General features: G+C 39.1%; 2 protein-coding genes across 5 annotated transcripts in view; one reads left to right on the forward strand and one right to left on the reverse strand.

Annotated features, from left to right (window-relative positions):
- BBS9 (Bardet-Biedl syndrome 9) overlaps nucleotides 1–24,265 on the reverse strand; it is a 547,551-nt gene that overhangs the window by 484,192 nt on the left and 39,094 nt on the right. For all 4 annotated transcript variants that reach the window (XM_058445811.1, XM_058445798.1, XM_032758349.2 and 1 more), the window contains exons 3-4: nucleotides 22,166–22,316; nucleotides 19,320–19,384 (exon numbers count right to left, since the gene is read on the reverse strand). In XM_058445811.1, coding sequence (XP_058301794.1) covers nucleotides 19,320–19,384; nucleotides 22,166–22,316 — 216 coding nt within the window. The remainder of the gene's footprint in view (nucleotides 1–19,319; nucleotides 19,385–22,165; nucleotides 22,317–24,265) is intronic.
- LOC116812566 (large ribosomal subunit protein uL11-like) lies at nucleotides 4,448–4,992 on the forward strand. The gene has a single exon (XM_032758351.2). It carries the CDS (start codon nucleotides 4,475–4,477, stop codon nucleotides 4,970–4,972), a length of 498 nt encoding a protein of 165 aa, XP_032614242.1. The 5' UTR covers nucleotides 4,448–4,474; the 3' UTR covers nucleotides 4,973–4,992.

Below are 24,265 nucleotides of genomic sequence, written 5' to 3' on the forward strand. Positions count from 1 at the left end.
TATCTGTATTTTATACATATAGAGCAAGAACATTAGGATTAAAATATGTGTTGGAAAGAAAAAGGATTCAGAAAGCAATTTTTTCCATAAAGAAGCATCATTCATTAATCCAAAATGTAAAAGTTAAGGAAAATTTTAAATTATCATAAAGCAAATGCAATAGTCCTCAAACTGGGTAGTACTCAATCACTAGAAATATCTAAAAATACATGTATGTGTACTTATTTATTTATAAATTTATATAGGAGCATTTATTTGTTTTGGGTTTGTTTGTCCAGAAGAATTTACCAACATACACTGAGATCGTAAGAATATATTTTTATTTCCATTTTAGAATTGAAGCACCTTAAGTTCAAAAAAAATTTACAGAAATTTCCCCCAAATCATACAGTATTCAAGGTAGAAAAGTGAGTATTCAAACCAGACTTTTAGAACCTAAACCAAATCTTTAGAACCAGGCATTATGTATTGTATCCTGCTGCCCAGTTGTCCACCATGTAACAACTTTCAGAGAATCTGGTCCTCGCACCCAGTAAAGATTTTACTGTCCATGGATCCTGTCAATGACAATTTCCCCAACAAAAACAGCTTCAAGAATATGTCTTTTCCACTGCAGGGTACCAGAATATGCCACCTCAAACAGGACTCTTTGGCATATGGATTATTTTGAGCTAAAGGACATAGGGAATTAGCCAGAAGAGCTCTAAAAACAAGTCATCATTTAAAAAAAGAAATCTCCATTTATAAAAAAATGTCTCCCTCCCTTGTACCAGAAAGAGGAGTACCCTTAGCTCTTTTCAATGGAGAAGGCCTCAACTTAAATCACCATAACAAACTTTACTAAGCAACCCTTGTTTACCACACTTTTTCTGGTCACCTTCCCATAACTTGCCTTCTGTGTACAGAAGCCCAAAACCCATTTTCTTTTATTTCATCTAAAATGCTATGTTAGCCCAAGGTCCAACTACCCTTTTGAGTCACTCCTTATGGAATATTCCTATGTGTACATGAGCAATGCATATGTTAATAAATTTCTGCTTGTTTTTCCTATTGTTAATTAGTCTTTGGCCAGTCTAATTTATAGAGCCCCAGCTGGAGAACCTAAGATGAGTAAAGATTTTTTTTCCCTCTTTTTTGCCTTTCTCAGCCTGGCCAATCATGGTAGCTGACATTCAGCCAATCATAGGCAGCCAACTGATCAGACCATGTTCAAGTAAGGTAAATGCTAAGCTGTCAAGAATGAAGCTGTTTCCGTACCTCACTTGCATTGTCTGTCCATAAATGTTGCCTGCTCATGTTGAAAAGCAGAGCGCTCTGAACCTCCTCTGGTTGTGAGGGCTGCCCGACACCTGAGGTATTCCTTGCTCAATTAAAGTCCGTTAAATTTAAATTGTCTTAAGTTTGTCTTTTAATAGTTAAAAGAGGAAAAACTGTCAGGGGAGGATTTCTTGAAGGAGAATCATTTCTACTCAGTTCCATGGCCCCCCAAAATGGTTAATTAGCAGTGGTTTTTTTTTGTTTGTTTGTTTGTTTAAAGACAGAGTCTCACTCTGTTGCCTAGGATGGAGTTCAGTGGTGCAATTTCCACTCACTGCTCTGACTCCTGGATTCAAGCAATTCTCCTGCCTCGGCCTTCTGAGTAGCTGGGATTACAGGCACCTGCCACCACACCCGGCTAATTTTTGTATTTTTAGTAGAGACAGGGTTTCACCATGTTGGCCAGGCTGGTCTCAAACTCCTGACCTCAGGTGATCCACTCGCCTTAGCCTCCCAAAGTGCTGGGATTACAGGCATGAGCCACCACACCTGGCCAAAAATAGATTTTATATACCAATAGAATAAGAAACAAAGATAAAGGCTTAAATTTGCCTGCTGACCTTGATGGAGGATGAAGGCTTTCTGGATTCTAAATGGTAGTAAAATCAGTGAGGTGCCAGGAAGCTGAGGAGGAATCACAACCAAACCAGCCACACACGCGAGGGAAACACATACGGTATTAACCTGAAGAGAGTTCTAGCCTCCAAGAAACCAGAAAAAGCAGCTCCAGGAGTCACCTGGTTTATCCCTACAGAAATTTCAAATTTCATTCTGAACTGTTAAATCAAGTTTAGCCTAAAGCTGCCTCCTTACATATTTTAAGTTCAGCCTAAAGGTTTTTCTGTACATAGTGAACTATAACATAAATGGAAGTGTAAACAGACTGTAACCTTCCCTTGTGCCAATCATCAAGTTTTGGCCAAAGGCGGCCAACTGATCAAACCATGTTCAAATGGGGTGAACGCTGAGTTGTAACCAATCCAGCTGTTTCTGTACCCCATTCCATTTCCTGTACATTTCTTTCATTTTTCTGTCTATAAATCTTCTACTACATGGCTGCACTGGAGTCTCTCTGAGCCTACTCTGGCTCAAGAGGCTGCCCAACTCACAAATTGTTCTTTGTTCAATTAAATGCTGTTAAATTTAATTTGGCTAAGGTTTTTCTTTTAACAGATGGTGTCAGAAGTGGGATCCAAAGTAGCGCTTCTAACAACCCCCAGGAGAGCTGAGAGACCAAGCAAGGTGCCCACTAGGCCTATTGTGTCCATTGCTCTCTCACAGCAACTGGGGATCATAGTAAGTTCTCTCTCAGATTCAGAAGCTCCGCATTTTTGTGTTTTGAGCTCTCCAAGTTTCTTTGAGCAAATTTCTGATCCAAACGGGGTTTGGAAGTCATGAAAGAAACTGGACTGGGTCTAGGATCAGACTGGATCTGATAATTAACTGTCTTGTATCCAGTTGGGGGCTTCTTATATCTGACTAGGTCAGAAAGAAACTGGTAGTAAATGGAAATATTGCAGGGGGTATAAAGTTTAGCTCTTGGAAATTAGCAGAAATTTCTGTGTTCTACCCCTTTTGTTTCATTTTTCTTGCACACTTAGGTAGAGAAAAATCATTGGCTAGGTTGACCAAGAAGGTCTGAGAGCCAAAGCCAATATTTGAGGTAAAAATGGGAACCTTAGTTTCTGAAGAACTGAGTACCTTCCAGCTTATACATGCTTAAGTATTAGGCCCCAGAAGCAGCAAAGTCTAACAGAAATGGCAAAATATTACTAAAGATAAGTTACAAATCTGGAATGTTCCAAATGAACAACACTGCACCAAAGATGTACATTTGAAAATGAAGTCTCCCCAAATAGTCTCATCTAGGGATCCCTATTGACCTGTGGAAGCTTCTAAAATTTTTCAATTTTTTTTTTTTTTAAGATGGAGTCTCACTCTGTCACCAAGGCTGGAGTGCAGTGGCACGATCTCAGCTCGTTGCAGGCTCTGGCCTCCCAGGTTCACGACATTCTCCTGCCTCATCCTCCCGAGTAGCTGGGACCTGCCACCACGCCCAGCTAATTTTTTGTATTTCTTGGTAGAGATGGGGTTTCACAGTGTTAGCCAGATGGTCTCGATCTCCTGACCTTGTGATCCACTCGCCTCAGCCTCCCAAAATGCTGGGATTACAGATGTGAGCCACCGCACCCGGCCAAATTTTTCAATATTTTTATTAAAAGACTCTTTATAAAAGGCAAATAAAAAGCTTAAGCAACTAATTGATAAGAAAAATTAAATGTGCTAATCTTTGGGCTTAGTTACTGTCCTGACCCAAAGGTGAAAAAAAAGCTATGGTAGATAAAGTGTTTATAAAAGGCAGGCCCTCAGGCAAAATAGGCTTGCTTCTTTTTCAGATGCAACCATGCTCAGTCCAGGCATACAGGATGCTTTCTTCACCCTATTCCTTAACGGGCTCCACTCTGAACTCAGTAATTTTAGTTAAGAAACAGTAGCTAAATTAAGAACACCTATTGAACTAAAATATGCCTTTCTGGAATTTCATTGGCTATCTTGAAACCCTTCTGTAAAAGAAATTTACATCTATTAAGGAAATCACCATTTTTAAGGATGTCTGCCTGTGTATATTAGAAACTCTTCACATTGTTTTAAATTGGCATAAGTCATACCTTTGATTAAGGTGCCTTTCTGGCCATCTTAACTGAACTTTTATGGGAGCAACATTTTTTCCTTGGTTTGAGGCAAATGATGGTACAATATTTAGGCCTAAAATCTTAGCTATGTACATATGGAATATAATTTTTTGTTGTTGTACCTAAGAGTTGTTATTTTAGAAATGCAAATTTGTTGCCTGGTTAACAATTGCTTAGGGCAACGAAACAAGTAACTGGAAGATTAATAGACCAAATAGGGAAAAGAAAAACTATTTAAAAGCTAGCAAATGAAAATCTTTCATGTCCATGTGTGTTATGTGTCTGTGATAATATTTGGTAAATAAAGTAAATTCTAAAATTGTTGCTAAAATAGGAATAGCTTCAAAATTATCAGTTAAATATAACAAGATATTTGCTCTCAGCTTTCGGCTTGGAGGAGGCCAAGGTGCAACTTTCTTCGGTCGTCCCGAATCCGGGTTCATCCAACACCAGCCGCCTCCACCATGCTGCCGAAGTTCGACCCCAACGAGATTAAAGTCGTATACCTGAGGTGCACCGGAGGTGAAGTCGGTGCCACTTCTGCCCTGGCCCCCAAGATCGGCCCCCTGGGTCTGTCTCCAAAAAAGGTTGGTGATGACATTGCCAAGGCAACGGGTGACTGGAAGGGCCTGAGGATTACAGTGAAACTGACCATTCAGAACAGACAGGCCCAGATTGAGGTGGTGCCTTCTGCCTCTGCCCTGATCATCAAAGCCCTCAAGGAACCACCAAGAGACAGAAAGAAACAGAAAAACATTAAACACAGTGGGAATATCACTTTTGATGAGATCGTCAACATTGCTCGACAGATGCGACACCGATCCTTAGCCAGAGAACTCTCTGGAACCATTAAAGAGATCTTGGGGACTGCCCAGTCTGTGGGCTGTAATGTTGATGGCCGCCACCCTCATGACATCATATATGACATCAACAGTGGTGCTGTGGAATGCCCAGCCAGTTAAGCACAAAGGAAAATATTTAAATAAAGGATCATTTTAGAACTGGGGACGCATCGGCCTCCAAACGTGCTGGATTTACAACAAGATATTTGCTTGATTGACTGTGAGCTGTTTTTGGTTTAGAGCCTCTGGATTTGGGGGTCTGCATAGGTGGACATGACGAGATCTAGAGTCATGTTCTTTTCATTTTTTTTTTTTATTTTCTTGAGACAGAGTCTCACTCTGTCACCCAGGCTGGAGTGCAGTGGCACGATCTTGGCTCACTGCAAGCTTCGCCTCCTGGTTTAACGCCATTCTCCTGCCTCAGCCTCCTGAGTAGCTGGGACTACAGGTGCCCGCCACCACACCCGGCTAATTTTTTGTATTTTTTAGTAGAGACGGGGTTTTAGGGTGTTAGCCAGGATGGTCTCAATCTCCTGACTTCGTGATCGGCCCGCCTCGGCCTCCCAAAGTGCTGGGATTACAGGTGTGAGCCACCACACCCGGCCTAGAGGCATGTTCTTAGTGCCTAGACTGTCAGCTACAAGCCAGAACCAAGCCCAATATGCTCCCTTCTCCCCTGCTTTCCCTGCTTGCCTACTGGCTATTTGGAGAGGGGTTGAATCCTCCAGATATAGTCTTCACAGCCTCGTCTTCTATCCTGATCATTGCACCTGGTATGTCAGGACTCAGAGAGGCCTTGACCTTCATAGGCCTCCTGCGTACCACGAGGCTACTTGGCACCCAGAATGACTAAGGGAAGACATTAAGGAGGGTACCTGTGTCATATTTTCAAAATTATTTTCAGTAATTTAAAATCTTCAAGTCATGTTATGTTAAATTAAATAATAATCAAAATGTCTGAGTCATTTATAAGTTAAAATATTGAAACACTAATTATTAAACATGAGTTTGTATACGTTGATGTTATTTTTATATGATACAGAAAAGCTACATATATTTAGATCCGTTAAAAAAACAATAATTTGAAGAAAAATCTTTCTAAAAACTTAAAAAAATAGTTTTTATCGCAAATGCTGATATAAAATTAGTTCAAAATTATTTTCTAGGGTTTTAATCAGAAATTAAGGTTACTAAGGTTTGAAATTTTAGTTGATATATGTAATTAAAGCTACTAGAGATGGAACAATTTTGTATACATAGTGTATAAACAAAAGCAAGATATGCTTTTCATGAGGAAAGTTAAAAAAGCACAAAAATATGTGTTAAAAATATTATCTGGTTTGAGGTTTCTTATAGGTTTCACACTGAAGGAGTAAAAAAATAGAAAAAAACAAGATGAATATAGAAAGCTGGAAAATGCAAAATGAAAGGTTTATGGAAATCTCGTGTGGTTAAAAGAAGCCAGATTAGATAAATTTATTTACGAGAGTTTATTAAAATTAGCTTTAGTATTTATAATACACTAATACAAAAGTAAAATTTGATTTCTCTTTTGAACAAAAATGTGCATAGCATTTATTAATAAGACACAGTAAAATATTTTCATTTATGCATTGAATAAACTGCAAAAAGGAAAAAAAGGAGGAGGAAAAAGAGGCAGCATCTATCATGCTGTCTTATGTCTTATAATTGAAAGACTGAGTCTCCTCTATCAAAGACTACAGCTTTTTTCTTTTTCAAAAAAAAAGTCTTGTAATTATCACTTTGGCTAAATGAATGACCATTATTTTATGGTGACCTGTGATCCTATCTTGGTCAAGTGTTATAAAACCTTTGCCAATTTGATGGGCTTCCCAAAATCAAATTTCAGGTCAAAATTAAGTTTCTTTCAACCTCTAACTTTGGGATGCTACAGAGGGCACCTGAAGCAGCCAAAAGAGAGATAAACAGGATTATTTGAAAGGTTAAATTACATGGGAAGCACTGTCAAACATGAAATGATCTTTAATCTTCAACTTATATTTTAATGAATATGTTATTAATATGTGTACCAAAATTGTATGGGATTTCTAAAATTCTAGTATGTCTGGGCATATGCTCTCAGTCATATTTATGGTTGTTATGTTATTATAGGCCATATAAATGACAAAATTTCCTTGTCAATTATGTCTTTATAATCATTTAAAGTTATTTCCACAGTTAATTGCTTAATTTTAATGCAGTTCCTGAAAACTTTACAAGCACCCAAAATCCTAGAGTATGGTATCTTTAAGGAGGTTCATGAAAGGATAGAAAGGACCCTGACAAGCACTCTTGAATACAGGTTTCTGGTAACTTTAGGATCATATAATTTGGGTGGGGTAAGAATTCTTAGAATTAAAGGCTGATCGTGGTGGCTCACGCTTGTACTCCCAGCACTTTGGGAGGCCGAGGAGGGTGGATCACAAGGTCAGGAGTTCAAGAACAGCCTGGCCAACACAGTGAACCCCATCTCTACTAAAAATACAAAAATTAGCTGGACGTGGTGGCGGGCCCCTGTAATCCCAGCTACCCAGGAGGCTGAGGAAGGAGAGTCGCTTGAACCCGGGAGGCGGAGGTTGCAATGAGCTGAGATCGTGCCACTGCACTCCAGCCTGGGCAACAGAGCTAGACTCCATCTTAAAAAAAAAGAATTCTCAGAACTTTAATGAACAGACTGACTAGTTTATAAAACTGCTAACCCAAGCAGGACAAAAATATTCAATACTAAGAAAATACTTTGTCAGATTTTCATGCTAAACCAGACAGTACTGAAATTGTTTATATATGCAATGTGAACAAACTCCATGATCCAAGTCAAAATACATATAACTTTCAGTTATCAGTGCTGTGAACCTAAATTGGAGAAACAATTGTTATTTAAGAGGACATTAAGTCCAACATTAAGCATGGACTCATGGAGAACCTGGACAGCCACCTTGTGCTTCCTGAGTCCTTAAAGCTTTTGTTATTAAACACTCTGCATTCTATGACTCATCATGGAAGAGATAAAATTATCCAAATTAAAAATGTATTAATTGGAAGACAGTCACATAGGAATAGCTCCGATCTGCAGCTCCCAGCGTGATTGACACAGAAGATCGGTGATTTTTGCATTTCCAACTGAGCTACCTGGTTCATCTCATTGGGACTGGTTGGACAGTGGGTGCAGCCCACAGAGGGTGAGGTGAAGCAGGGTGGAGCATCACCTCACCCAGGAGGTGCAAGGGGTTGGGGGATATCCCTTTCCTAGCCAAGGGAAGCCGTGACAGACTGTATGTGGAAAAAGGGGACACTCTTACCCAAATACTGCCCTTTTCCAACAGTCTCAGCAAATGGCACACCAGGAGATTATATCCCACACCTGGCTAGGTGGGTCCCACACCCACAGAGCCTTGCTCACTACTAGCGCAGCAGTCTGAGATCGACCTGTGAGGCAGCAGCCTGGCGGGGTGGGGGGCATCCATCATTGCTGAGGCTTGAGTAGGTAAACAAAGCGGCCGGGGGAAGCTCGAACTTGTCGGAGCCCACCGCAGCTCAGCAAGGCCATCTGCCTCTGTAGACTCCAACTCTGGGGGCAGGGCACAGCTGAACAAAAGGCAGCAGAAACTTCTGCAGACTTAAACATCCCTATCTGACAGCTCTGAAGAGACCAGTGGTTCTCCCAGCATGGTGTTTTAGCTCTGAAAACAGACAGACTGCCTCTTCAAGTGGGTCCCTGACCCCTGAGTAGCCTAACTGGGAGACACCTCCCAGTAGGGGTTGACTGACACCTCATACAGGAGGGTGCCCTTCTGGGAAGAAGCTTCCAGAGGAAGGATCAGGAAGCAATATTTGCTGTTCTGCGATATTTGCTGTCCTGCAGCCTCTGCTGCTGATACTCAGACAAACAGGGTCTGGAGTGGACCTCCAGCACACTCGAACAGACCTGCAGCTGAGGGACCTGACTGTTAGAAGGAAAACTAACAAACAAAAAGGAATAGCATCAACATCAACAAAAAGGACATCCACACCCAAACCCCATCTGTAGGTCACCAACATCAAAGACCAAAGGCAGATAAAACCACAAAGATGGGGAGAAACCAGAGCAGAAAAGCTGAAAATTCTAAAAACCAGAGTGCCTCTTCTCCTCTAAAGGATCGCAGCTCCTTGCCAGCAACGGAACAAAGCTTGACGGAGAACGAGTTTGACGAGCTGACAGAAGTAGGCTTCAGAAGGTCGGTAATAACAAACTTCTGCAAGCTAAAGAAGAATGTTCGAACCCATAACAAGAAAGCTAAAAACCTTGAAAAAAGATTAGATGAATAGCTAACTAGAATAAACAGTGTAGAGAAGAAGACCTTAAATGACCTGATGGAGCTGAAAACCATGGCACAAGAACTATATGACACATGCACAAGCTTCAATAGCCGATTCAATCAAGTGGAAGAAAGGCTATCATTGATTGAAGATCAAATTAATGAAATAAAGCGAGAAGAGAAGTTTAGAGAAAAAAAAGTAAAAAGAAATGAACAAAGCCACCAAGAAATATGGAACTATGTAAAAACACCAAATCTACGTCTGACTGGTGTACCTGAAAGTGATGGGGAGAATGGAACCAAGTTGGAAAACACTCCTCAGGATATTATCCAGGAGAACTTCCCCAACCTAGCAAGGCAGGCCAACATTCAAATTCAGGAAATACAGAGAATGCCACAAAGATACTCCTCGAGAAGAGCAAACCCAAGACACATAATTGTCAGATTCACCAAGGTTGAAATGAAGGAAAAAATGTTAACGGCGGCCAGAGAGAAAGGTCAGGTCACCCACAAAGGGAAGCCCATCAGACTAACAGCAGATCTCACGGCAGAAACTCTACAAGCCAGAAGAGAGTGGGGGACAATATTCAACATTCTTAAAGAAAAGAATTTTCAACCCAGAATCTCATATCCAGCCAAACTAAGCTTCATAAGTGAAGGAGAAATAAAATCCTTTACAGACAAGCAAATGCTGAGAGATTTCGTCACCACCAGGCCTGCCTTACAGGAGCTCCTGAAGCAAGCACTAAACATGGAAAGGAAAGACCGGTATCAGCCACCGCAAAAACATGCCAAATTGTAAAGACCATCAATGCTAGGAAGAAACTGCATCAACTAACGGGCAAAATAACCAGCTAACATCATAATGACAGGATCAAATTCACACATAATAATATTAACCTCAAATGTAAATGGCCTAAATGCCCCAGTTAAAAGACACAGACTGGCAAATTGGATAAAGAGTCCAGACCCATCAGTGTACTGTATTCAGGAGACCCATCTCATGTGCAGAGACACACGTAGACTCAAAATAAAAGGATAGAGGAAGATCTACCAAGCAAATGGAAAGCAAAAAAAAGCAGGAGTTGCAATCCTAGTCTCTGATAAAACAGACTTTAAACCAACAAAGATCAAAAGAGACAACGAAGGCCATTACATAATGGTAAAGAGATCAATTCAACAAGAAGAGCTAACTATCCTAAATGTACATGCACCCAATACAGGAGCACCCAGATTCATAAAGCAAGTTTTTAGAGACTTACAAAGAGACTTAGACTCCCACACCATAATAATGGGAGACTTTAACACCCCACTGTCAATATTAGACAGATCAATGAGACAGAAAGTTAACAAGGATATCCGGGACTCAAACTCAGCTGTGCACCAACCGTACCTAATAGACATCTACAGAACTCTCCACCCAAATCAACAGAGTATACACTCTTCTCAGCACCACATCGCACTTATTCAAAAATTGACCACATAATTGGAAGTAAAACACTCCTCAGCAAATGCAAAAGAACAGAAATCATAACAAACTCTCTCTCAGACCACAGTGCAATCAAATTAGAACTCAGGATTAAGAAACTCATTCAAAACTGCACAACTACATGGAAACTGAACAACCTGCTCCTGAATGACTACTGGGTACATAACGAAATGAAGGCAGAAATAAAGATGTTCTTTGAAACCAATGGGAACAAAGACACAACATACCAAAATCCCTGCACTAAATGCCCACAAGAGAAAGCAGGAAAGATCTAAAATTGACACCCTAACATCACAATTAAAAGAACTAGAGAAGCAAGAGCAAACATATTCAAAACCTAGCAGAAGGCAAGAAATAACTAAGATCAGAGCAGAACTGAAGGAAATAGAGACACAAAAAACCCTTCAAAAAATCAATGAATCCAGGAGCTGGTTTTTTGAAAAGATCAACAAAATTGATAGACCGCTAGCAAGACTAATAGAGAAGAAAAGAGAGAAGAATCAAATAGACGCAAAAACAATGATAAAGGGGATATCACCACTGATCCCACAGAAATACAAACTACCATCAGAGAATACTATAAACACCTCTATGCAAATAAACTAGAAAATCTAGAAGAAATGGATAAATTCCTGGACATATACACCCGCCCAAGACTAAACCAGGAAGAAGTTGAATCTCTGAATAGACCAATAACAGGTTCTGAAATTGAGGCAATAATTAATAGCGTACCAACCAAAAAAAGTCCAAGACCAGACGGATTCACAGCCGAATTCTACCAGAGGTACAAAGAGGAGCTGGTACCATACCTTCTGAAACTATTCCAATCAATAGAAAAAGAGGGAATCCTCCCTAAATCATTTTATGAGGCCAGCATCATCCTGATACCAAAGCCTGGCAGAGACACAGCAAAAAAAGAGAATTTTTAGACCAATATCCCTGAGGAACACTGACACAAAAATCCTTAATAAAATACTGGCATACCAAATCCAGCAGCACATCAAAAAGCTTATCCACCACGATCAAGTCAGCTTCATCCCTGGGATGCAAGGCTGGTTCAACATATGCAAATCAATAAACATAATCCATGATATAAACAGAACCAATGATAAAAACCACATGACTATCTCAATAGACGCAGAAAAGGCCTCTACAAAATTCAACAACCCTTCATGCTGACAACTCTCAATAAACTAGGTATTGATGGAACGTATCTCAAAATAATAAGAGCTACTTATGAGAAACCCACAGCCAATATCATACTGAATGGGCAAAAACTGGAAGCATTCCCTTTGAAAACAGGCACAAGACAGGGATGCCCTCTCTCACCACTCCTATTCAACATAGTGTTGGAAGTTCTGGCCAAGGCAATCAGGCAAGAGAAAGAAATAAAGGGTATTCAATTAGGAAAAAAGGAAATCAAATTGTCCCTGTTTGCAGATGACATGACTGTATATCTAGAAAACCCCATCGTCTCAGCCCAAAATCTCCTTAAGCTGATAAGAAAATTCAGCAAAGTCTCAGGATACAAAATCAATGTGCAAAAATCACAAGCACTCCTATACATCAGTAACAGACAAACAGAGAGCCAAATCATGAGTGAACTCCCATTCACAACTGCTACAAAAAGAATAAAATACCTAGGAATCCAACTTACAAGGGATGTGAACGACCTCTTCAAGGAGAACTACAAACCATTGCTCAATGAAATAAAAGACACAAACAAATGGAAGAACATTCCATGCTCATGGACAGGAAGAATCAATATAGTGAAAATGGCCATACTGCCCAAGGTAATTTATAGATTCAATGCCATCCCCATCAACCTACCACTGACTTTCTTCACAGAATTGGAAAAAAACACTTTAAAGTTCATATGGAATCAAAAAAGAGCCCACATTGCCAAGTCAATCCTAAGCAAAAAGAACAAAGCTGGAGGCATCATGCTACCTGACTTCAAACTATACTACAAGGCTACAGCAACCAAAACAGCATGGTACTGGTACCAAAACAGAGATATAGACCAATGAAACAGAACAGAGCCCTCAGAAATAACACCACACATCTACAACCATCTGATCTTTGACAAACCTGACAAAAACAAGAAATGGGGAAAGGATACCCTATTTAATAAGTGGTGCTGGGAAAACTGGCTAGCCATATGTAGAAAGCTGAAACTGGATCCCTTCCTTACACCTTATACAAAATTAATTCAAGATAGATTAAAGACTTAAATGTTAGACCTAAAACCATAAAAACCCTAGAAGAAAACCTAGGCAATACCATTCAGGACGCAGGCATGGGCAAGGACTTCATGAGTTAAAAAAAAAAAAAAAAAACTACCTACAGCATGAACAGGTAACCTACAGAATGGGAGAAAGTTTTTGCAATCTACCCATCTGACAAAGGGCTAATATCCATAATCTACAAAGAACTTAAACAAATTTACAAGAAAAAAACAACCCCATCAAAAAGTAGGCAAAGGATATGAACACACACTTCTCAAAAGAAGACATCTATGCACCCAACAGACACATGAAAAAATGCTCATCATCACTGGTCATCAGAGAAATGCAAATCAAAACCACAATGAGATACCATCTCACATCAGTTAGAATGGCGATCATTAAAGTCAGGAAGCAACAGATGCTGGAGAGGATGAGGAGAAATAAGAACGCTTTCACACTGTTGGTGGAAGTGTAAACTAGTTCAACCATCATGGAAGACAGTGTGGCAATTCCTCAAGGATCTGAAACTAGAAATACCATTTAACCCAGCAATCCCAATACTGGGTATACACCCAAAGGATTATAAATCATGCTACTATAAAGACACATGTATACGTATGTTTTTTGCGGCACTATTCACAATAGCAAAGACTTGGAACCAACCCAAATGTCCATCAATGATAGACTGGATTAAGAAAATGTGGCCCATATACACCATGGAATACTATGCAGCCATAAGAAAGGATGAGTTCATGTCCTTTGCAGGGACATGGATGAAGCTGGAAACCATCATTCTGAGCAAACGATCACAAGGACAGAAAACCAAACACTGCATGTTCTCACTCATAGGTAGGAATTGAACAATGAGAACACTTGGACACAGGGTGGGGAACATCACATACCAGGGCCTGTCGTGCAGTGGGGTGCAGGGGAAGGGATAGCATTAGAAGAAATACCTAATGTAAATGACGAGTTAATGGTGGCAGCAAACCAACATGGCACATGTATACCTATGTAACAAACCTGCACATTGTACATGTACCCTAGAACTTAAAGTATAATAAAAAAAAAGTATTAATTGGTGTGGTGACTGTTGCATGTTGCTAAAAGAGTTTACAACCAATGTTTTCTTTTCAAACCCATATTACTGGAAAGACAACCAAAATTTCAGGTACATTTCTGCTAGCTGATGAGCCATTTAAACATTTATAGAAAGATTTCATTCAATTATCATTTTCAATGCATGTTTTCTGGTTGTATAAAAGCTTTCCCATGCAAGAGGGCTGATGTTATAACATTAGCTCTATTTGTCAAAGTGTATCTCTACCAGGTAAAGAAAGCTTTTCACAGTCTGCTGACTGAGGACAATCAACCCCTTCAAAATCTAGAACACAAAGATTCAATCTTCTGAGAATACCAGAGAAAGACCGCCCTTGCCATCTACATTGCAGCAAAACTTTGGGACCTTGAAATTTTGAGTTAATAATCTCACAACTCAAAAGGGCCCCTCCACTCTTGGAACTGTACACCCATTTGCAACCTTAAAGTAAAGCTAAACAGGAAAGTTTCTCCCCAGAAGACGATGGCATCCATGATATAGACAGCTTTTTCTCAAGATCACAGATCAAGACTTCTCTGCTATCAGGAGACTCTTACCTATTTTTTTCTTGCTTATGCTTCCATGAACAATAGAAGTGAAAAGAGGGTCTGTTGTGTGCATTCATAGAGTATACTTTAATTTGTGAAGGATTTTGCAGCCAGCCTTATACATGGACAATCTTATGCCTCAATAGATAAAAGATGAAGGTCCAATGCAGGTGAAAAATTTGAATGACACATTTGTTGCCTCATAATCAGTCAGAAACAGGACATTGGTCCACTCCTCTTAACCTACATCATAGGTTAAAGAGAACATTTCCAGGAAGTCTTCATTCTTCTAAATAGACATCATTTGTTAGGTCTCCTTTTCCATGGTTTGAAGTAAATGAGGTAATGATTAGAAATGTATCCCTCATGATAGGCTTTATAGCAGATTCTACCCTAAAGGCTACAGTCACACAACAGACTTTATATTCTCTTATGAAAGTTATGCTAAATAATAGAACTGCTCTAGATTACTTACTGGCTAAACAGCAGTATCTGTGCACTTGCTGGCACTTCTTGTTGGCCATGGAGAAATGCATCACACTGGGCATTATAGAGATTCAGTTACAAGGGACTAACAAAGAGACTGCTTATTTAAAACAAACAGACTCTTTATCTAGCTCACTCTTTGATCTATTTAATTTTAGTTGGTTTGGTTAATGGGGACCCTGGCTAAGAAGCATGCTCCAAACTCTTGGTATTGTCCTCCTGATAGTCAAAATAGTAATCTCCCTAGTGTGCTGTATTCTCTCAAAAGTTTTAAATGTTTGCATGCAGCCATCTCTAGAGTCCCACATGATCTCTCTTCAACTAGAAGGACAAGAGCTTAAAAAGATGTGTGACCATGAGGGCACTGTAACCTATGAATGACATCCTGAGACCAGAAACCCAAAATTGATGTTAACTGAGAGTGGAACTAAGGCCCTAAGTTTTGGTCACACTCTCACCTATGTGAGAACCTGACTAAAAGGGGGAAGTTTTAAAATAAAATTATGGAAGGCCATTGTTTTGGACTGAACTCATGCCCTAGGTCCCAACAGACAAGACCAAGCCAAAATGAAGTCACTCATGTTAAATGTGACAAAATCAAACTAAGATCCTAGAACAGACCAGGTTTTGTTTTTCTCCTATAAACAGGACATTCCAGCATAAGGAAGTACCCTCTACTCTAACCTTTACAAAAAATAACCTGAATTCCTTGTTCCTACCTTACAAAATCTACTGTTCTGCTATTTCTCATGGGTTTTGAGATGAAATAAGTACATTTACAATGGTGATAGTGACATCAATGACTAGTTGTGGTCAATCTCTCAAAATTGAGAGGACGACCAAAAGAGGAAAATTGTTAAATCAAGTTTAGCCTACAGCTGCCTCCTTACATCTTTTAAGTTCAGCCTAAAGGTTTCTCTGTACATAGTGAACTATAACCCAAATGGAGGTATAAATAGACTGTAACCTACTCTTGTGCCAATCACTGAGTTTTGGCCATTCAAAGGAGGCCAATTGTTCAAACCATGTTCAAATAAGGTAAACATCAAGCTGTAACCAACCTGGCCGTTTCTGTACCTCATTCCATTTTCTGTACATCTCTTTCCTTTTTCTGTCTGTCACTTTCCTTTTTCTGTCTATAAATCGTCTTCTACCATGTGGCTGTGCTGGAGTCTCTCTGAGCCTACTCTGGCTCAAGAGGCTGCCCAATTCACAAATCATTCTTTGCTCAATTAAACTCTGTTATATTTCATTTGACTAAGGTTTTTCTTTTAACAACATCTACAACCAGATCCCTCTGAATAAGAAAAGCACCTATACATGCCTGCTAGCCAAAATGCAAGCAGGAACATTAGGAACTCATGTCAATGAACATAGGTGTCAGCAGCCAATATTTAAACTTGGCATGAAACGACACTAGGCTTTGTGTAAAAACTCCAAAAGCACTGATACATCTTTAATGTCAGGTAATAGCACTTTAAAATTTAATAATGCAACTATGGAGAAAAAGACAATTTTCCATAGATAACTACCTTGGAATAAAAGTATTTGGGAATCTATTATTTCTGACCATTTTCTCCCTAAAAAAGTATCAGTGACATAATATTAAAATTATTTACATAGGTTTTACCCTGGGATATATGGACTGAATATAGCATACATGATTATAGTCTACATACATTATAAAGTTTCATCAATTAGAAAATACATGAATATTCAAACATTTATGCAACAGGCCTTACTTAAACAAGATCTGATTTAAACCAAAAAATTCTCTGGAAAATCAAAGGTCACTTTGACAACAGTTTTCGGTGCAATTTTAGGTAACTGCTGAGCAATCTAAGGATGTTAAACTCAAAGCCATTACAGATGAAGTAAGTTAGATTATGTAAGACTGTCAAAAGTAAAGAACCACATCTTTTTTGCCCTCCTCATGGAAACCATTAAAATTCTATAAATATGTCAGATGCTTGGTAAATGCTTCTTGAGAAGTACACATTTTTTGTAAAATAATATTTAAAACAACATAATCAGTATGGCTTACATTCACACATCTGTAACCATTTATTCGGAAACTGAAGCCTATCAGAAAGAAATCTGAGATGCCATGTGATGCTTTCTCTTTACCAGAGTATGATAACATAGGCCAACTTCAGGTCAGCAAGACCCTGTTTTTTCTCTATATTAAGCATACATTTGATGACACATAACCCACCAAAAAGAACTTAGCAAAATAGCCTCTGACTATTAAAGGTTGTTAGGCATGTCCAGGAGACTGACCTTAGAAGGTCTCCTCTAGTTTGAAAATATTTGAGAAGGGAGCAGTTGAAGAAAAAGATGTCAAGTTCAGCTCACACGTTTGTCTGCTGACACTAGTGGTTTCACTTAAATTAGAAAATGTTTGTGCTTCCCCTGTTACAGTAAAAGCTAGGTAAAATTTCAATCTGGAACTTCAAGAAACATATTCAAGAGAACAAAAACATTCCCATGCTTCTCAATTTAAGCCAAGCCAGGAAAAATATACAAATTGTCAGCTCACATCACAAGAGGCTGAAGAAATGAGAGACAGAAGGGAAGTGAGGTGGGGCATAAGAGAATGTAGTTTGGACAACTCCTAGTCCCCAGAGAATACAAAGCTTTTAAACGAACACAAAGAATAAAAGAGCTATAAAATCACCATTCCCATAGCAAATAACTTTCATGTTCAACACTTACTTGAAGGATATAAATGTGCCATAAACAAATTGTCACCTAATATGCCAGTTTCTTTGAGTACATTTTTTTGATAAGTACACATTTTATCCCTCCAGAGGCATCTGTCTTTTTGGCCCATAGTTCAAGCAGGACCAGGGAAGGCCTAGTGTCTAATCGAATTTCTAGCTTCTAAGGTACCCTCCTCTCTGCCCTGCTTAGAGCCCCCATGGAGCCTTCAGAAGGAACTAATTCCCAAAGAAGTATTCTAGGCAACTATAACTGCAGGCAAGTTCTCCTCCATGGGTTGTGTAACCCACTTAGTAAAATAACAGGCTTACGGTCAAAAACAGAAGAACAACTAGATCCATGCAATAAAGTAGCCTATATCGTATGATAATACCTTCTCCATTTACTCTGGCATACTAAATAAATGCCCTGTCACTAGGAGGAGCAACATGAAACCATGTCCTTTACCATAAAATCAATGAGAGCACACTTTATCAGGCCTCTGACATAAACACAATGGGAAATAAAATGATAGTGGTAACAGAGAAGGGGACGAAAACAGCACATGGTGAAGAGTAACAAAGAAAGCCACTGTCAATTGCCTCAGCACTACCCAGAAATTTGTCCATTCATTCATTCAACAAGTATTTACTGGATGTCTACCATATACCATGCCAGGTTACCAAGCCTGCCTTGGAAATCTAAAAGATCTTCACCCTGAAAAGAGACTGCCTAAGAATATCCAACTCAGTGAGTAAATATGCATCATTACTCAAATTGAAAGCAAAACACAAAGAAAGCCCAAATGAAGAGAATAAGTCTGAGAAATCCAAATCCTAGAGGGTAACATCTACAGCAAGCTCCAAAGGAGAGGATCTCTGGTATAAGGAACAGCCTCACACTTAGTTTTCTCATACCCATAGAAAAATGCCCCCAACACTGACATCCATTAAAATAACTCTCAACTTGAACTAAACTTATCTAATAACTGAAATAACAATTTTTAAGTTATATCTTACATTTAATAAAGGCCAAAATAAAATATAATAAAAACCAAACCACATACTATAATTTTAATAAAAACCAAACCGCATACTATACTTGTACCCACAGAACCATGTTAGAGAATGAAACCTGATGAAGCCTGACTGAGTGAAGACAACCAAAAACCAAGAAATTGGAACTGTAAAGAGAAAATACTTGAGGTTCACCAAAGAAAATGTACTTCAAACCACTATGACTTAGCATCTAATCAATTTTGTTATTGTAGAACATTTCTTAAGACTCAAGTGTCCTAAGTACCCAGAATTGGCCTCTATTAGTCACAGGCAATCCTGGAAACAATTCTGGAGAGGCTGGTGATTAAGAGGAATCCTCTGCTAGAAAGATACATATACACAGAAATAGTAAACCATGAAAATGTTATAGCCTAAGTATCTGAAAGAATAAATGAAAAATGGGAAAATGTTAACCAAGACAAGAAAACATTCAACTAAATGTTTTGTGTTCTCTACCAAGTCAGCACTAGGGAATATCTATTCTCATATAACATTAAGCCCAATTTGTAATATAAATTCTACATTGGTAAAAATGTTTCTTACCTGAGACAGAGTAGATACAAAGTTTTCTAGAATGTAACACAGCCAAATGTAGCATTTCAGTACCTCTGAAAAACAGAGAAAGTTTTTAAAGTTTTCCAATATTAGTTCTAGATGTAACCAAAAAGTTGTAAAATAATTTCAAAAAGATCTCATAACCACAGCCATTGTGAGTAAACAAAACAATTCATTTGATAACATTCTAAACTGAAAAATAAATATAACAATAAACAGTCAATCTGACAACCCCAGAGGCTCAAGTACTCTGCCTCAAGGCACTGCCTTCAGATTGAAGCCAACAAAGCTTCCAAGAAAAAGTCAGATCTGAGGTCCCTCCCTAAGTGCTATTTCTTTCAACAAAGAAATCCAAGTTCTAGTCCTGGCTTTCTGACTAATTCACCTGTGACTTTCGGCAAGTCACTTAAATCTCCCTGAGCCTATTTCTCATGAAAAACAAGAGGTTCAATGAAAGGAAATAAAATAATGTGAAAGCATCTTGTAAAGGTTAAAACATCACAAAACACCAATCATTATTACAAGTAGCATATATCACTTCCATATCTGAAATTTTATTGCAAGTATTGAAAATATTTCTGTTTGGACTAAATCTCAAATAGAAATAAACTACCAATATCACCACTACAATTCCCAGCCTATCTCAAGTGGTTTCCAGAAACAATAGCATGGCACAGTCTAGAGATCCTAAATTCAGTTTTCAAGGATCAAGCCAGGGGTTGTTAATGAGTAAAGAGTGTAAATGGCTGTGATTAACTGGAGACTGAATCAGACTAAAAGAGGTGGCTATTACTTGGTTCTGGGCTTAGGGCCAGAGCCCCACATTTTTCAAGAAAAGCCAGAAAGCATTGGGTTTTATGTGAAATCTCTTGGTTCTTAAATGTTGACAGCTCTTTTAAATTTAAAATACTGAGCAGGTGGCCAGGTGTAATGGCTCACACCTGTAATCCCAGCACTGGGAGGCTGGGGGGGGGGGGGGGGGCGGATCTCCTGAGATCAGAAGTTCTAGACTAGCCTGGCCAACATGGTGAAACCCTGTCTCTACTAAAAATACAAAAATTAGCCAGGCATGGTGGCACGTGCCTGTAGTCCCAGCTACTTGGGAGGCTGAGGCAGGAGAATTGCTTGAACCTGGGAGGCGGAGGTTGCAGCAAGCTGAGATTGCGCCATTGCACTCCAGTCTGGGCGACGAGAGTGAAACTCTGCCTCAAAATAAAATAAAATACTGAGCAGGCTCACATGTACAAGCAGGCCTCCAGTGTACAACCCCTGATACAGACTCTGTTCTAAACTGCAAGGACTATAATTGAAGTCTGCAGACCTAGATGGGGGTTCTGACTCTGCACCTTACTATATGTATGATCATTTAAACTTTCAGAGTGTTAGTATCTTATTTACAAATCAGAATCTTATTAGATAACATCTGCAAAACATTGTTACAATTAATATATACTCATAATTTGCTCTACTAGTAGAAAATGCAAATATACATGACTATCACATAATCAGTATCACCTCTGGAAATTTTGTATATGTACCCTGGACATTCAAAACAAGTTTTCCACCATGCTCAGGAAAAGAGCATGATGTCATAGAAAGGCCTAGTATACTATCTACTTATTAACGTTAACTTCCTCCCCTTCCACTGTGATCACATAGATGAGGGCTATACTTAAGGACTACTATACAGAATGATTATTGGCTGTCTTTCACTTTTTTTAATGGTAAGGTAAAAACACTTTTTAGCAGGAAGGATGCTTTTGTCTCCTTACTTTGTAAATCCATCACACCTAATAAGTCCTAGGTACATGATGGGCACCTAATCATCATCTGCTTTTAGATGGAGTAGATATTTACCAACCACATCGGTCACAAAATCTCCCCAATCCAGCCTGTCACAAAGCATAAAAGTCTCATCTCACATCCCAGCCTAAAGCATCTAAGCTACAGCTTCCCAACAGAATAAAACATATCACTAGAAGAGGGTGAATGCTCATGAGTGGTTGTTTGGTTTTCAAGCAGGAGTTACAGCCCTGACTAAATGGCACCTGGGGCCAATAAATTATGATAAACAAATGTAGAATGCCAAAATCCAGAGCTTAGGGCACTGCCCAGATTTAAAAAGGCAAAAGGGAGCTCAAAAAGAGGAGGCAAACCAACTCTGGCGACTTGATAAGAGTTCACCATACTTCTAAATGATTAAGAAATACAAGCTTAATTTTAAGAACGTTTGTGTATGAAAATAAGAGGATCAGCAATATCATCAGTAAATAAAAAGCAGACATATTACCCAAAGTTCAAACTAATAAACAGTTTTCTAAAATAAATTAGATTTAAGAATAAAGTACTTTGAAACAAAGCTCTTGTAGGGGGAAGACTTACTTTGTGGGTTGAACTGACTTCTTTCAAGAAACGATAGGGCCTCTCTACCCCAAATAAGTATTCATTTTAAAACCTCAAAGCTATGAACCAAAAAGTAATGGTTATCTGCTACTTCATCGAATTATAAACGGACACTTATATAACTTTAAATATGTAGATACTTCTTATTTATTTCTTTATTTGGTTATTTTCAAAAGCTTATCTCGTTGTCTTTATGCTTCTGATAATGTCAGGCATGTTAAGTCTATTACTATTAAAAGGCCCTAAATTATTATCTCTTAAATGTATAGTTTCCACATAAAAAGCATTCCATACATGAGAAACACCTAGGTGACAATATCCAGAAAATATATTTAATTCATGGATAGTCTTCTTTGAAGAATACACAAAAGTGACACTGTAAAGGATTGACATACTCCAAGTAAAATACCAGAATTAGTGGGCTTACTTACGAAACAAACTTTCCTACTTCCACTTGAAGTACTGGATCTCGTAGATCCACTTCTAGAAGCAAATCTTCGGCTTGAGCTCCATCTCCTGTTTTTGCAGGATGGGGGCTAAAGATCCTTAGGTATCCCATAAAGCTACCCACAATTATTTTATCTGTAGAGAATTTAAAAAAAAAATAGAGGGAGAAACAAACATTAGCAAATCTCTTAGGAAATAAGCTTTCTAATGTGTAAGGAGAAATCTAAAAATTAAAAGAATTCAGTCTTGCTTTACATACAAAGGCCACTCTGTCAAAGAAGGTGTAATTAAAGTGTACTTATTTTAATAACACACAGCTTTCATAAATAGCTTTACATCCCTACAGTCAAATGTACTAACATATTGCATTTTTTCCTAAACCTTTATTTGGTATCAAAGTCATAATTTAACTCAATCAAAGCAAGCCCCTTTATCAAAGGACTAGTACAATGTTGTAAACTGATTCGATCATAGAGGCCAACTCTATAACTGCTTGTGGCTGTCGAAAACACTGTATTAAAAAGGATTCTGAGTCGTCACTAGATAGAGTGCCTTGATTAGCAATGTTTCATCTTAAATACAAGCGGGAGAAATGATAGAATGGGTGTTGTAAGTTAAATTGTGTCCCCCCAAAAAAAGATATGTTAAAGTCATAACCCCAGGTACCTCTGAATGTGACCTGATTTGGAAACAGAGTCTTTGCACATGTAATCAAGTTAAAATGAGGTCCAGTTAATTAGATGTGTGATTGAACTCGATTAGTGTCCTTTAAGAGGACAGAGCAGAGACATGGAGGGAATGCCATGCAAAGCTGGGTGCAGTGGCATGCCCCCGTAGTCCCAGCTACTTGGGAGACTGAGGTGGAAGGACTGCTTGAGCCAAGAAGTTCAAGGCTGCAGTGAGCTCTAATCGTGCCACTGTACTCTAGCCTGGGCAAAAAAACAAGACCTTGTCACTGAAAAAAAAAAAAAAAAAAAAGGCTGGGTGCAGTGGCTATGCCTGTAATCCTAGCACTTTGGGAAGCCGAGGCAGGCAGATCACCTGAGATCAGGAGTTCGAGACCAGCCTGGCCAACATGTTGAAACCCTGTCTCTACCAAAAATAGAAAAAAATAGCTGGGTGTGGTGGCGCATGCCTGTAATCCCAGCTACCCAGGAGGCTGAGGCAGGAGAATCACTGGAATCCGGGAGGTGGAGGCTGCACTGAGCCGAGACAGTGCCACTGTACTCCAGCCTGGGTGACAGAGCGAGACTCCATCTCAAGAAAAAAAAAATCCTCATAATAACCCTATGAGAGAGGTATAATCCTGGGAACTTAAATACTGGAGGCTTACAAGGTCTCTAGAGCCATGCCCATTCCTGTCCCCACTAAAAGCTTGTTCAGTTCAACTCTGCCTGCATTGGGAAAGCTATCTTACATTCATTTCAGTACCTTCTGTACTTAAATTTATCAGTTTCCTATCACTTGTGGCCAAAAAAAAAGATAACTGATATAGAAATGAGCACTAGAAAATAAACTGCAGGCATGAAAACATGCAAGTGTATTTGGAATTGGTTCTTCTTTTTTCTTTTTTTTTTTTTTTTCTTTGAGACAGGGTCTCACTCTGTTGCCCAGGCTTGAGTACAGTGATGCAATCACAGCTTGTTGCAGCCTCAACCTCCCAGGTTCAAGTGATCCTCCCACCTCAGCCTCCTGAGTAGCTGGGAATACAGGCATGTGCCTCCATGCCCAGCTAATTTTTGTATTTTTTGTAGGGATGTGGTTTCGCTGTGTTGTCTGGGCTGGTCTCAAACTTCTGGACTCAAGCAATCCACCTGCCTTGGCCTCCAAAGTATGGGAACTGGTTCTTGACCTGAAATGGGGTACAAAACAGTAAGATTCCTTGTGGGGACAGAGTAACTTTATTTTAAATGCTAATCTGCCATGTGACTCCTGACTAAACTCAAGTCCAAGATCTCCTCCAAGATCTCTAGTTGATGTACTACTCTTTATGCAGAAACACCTATTCATTGTAAGTTTTGCCTTTCCTCCAAAACAGCACTTGATGTTGCTGCATACATCATAGGCTGTGACACTCATAGCCA

This window comes from Hylobates moloch, unplaced genomic scaffold, assembly GCF_009828535.3.
Source record: "Hylobates moloch isolate HMO894 unplaced genomic scaffold, HMol_V3 SCAFFOLD_1, whole genome shotgun sequence".
Taxonomy (NCBI): domain Eukaryota; kingdom Metazoa; phylum Chordata; class Mammalia; order Primates; family Hylobatidae; genus Hylobates; species Hylobates moloch.

Bases quoted from the DNA above. Each gene is read 5' to 3' on its own strand.
- LOC116812566 (XM_032758351.2), top strand. From the start codon at position 4,475: ATGCTGCCGAAGTTCGACCCCAACGAGATTAAAGTCGTATACCTGAGG.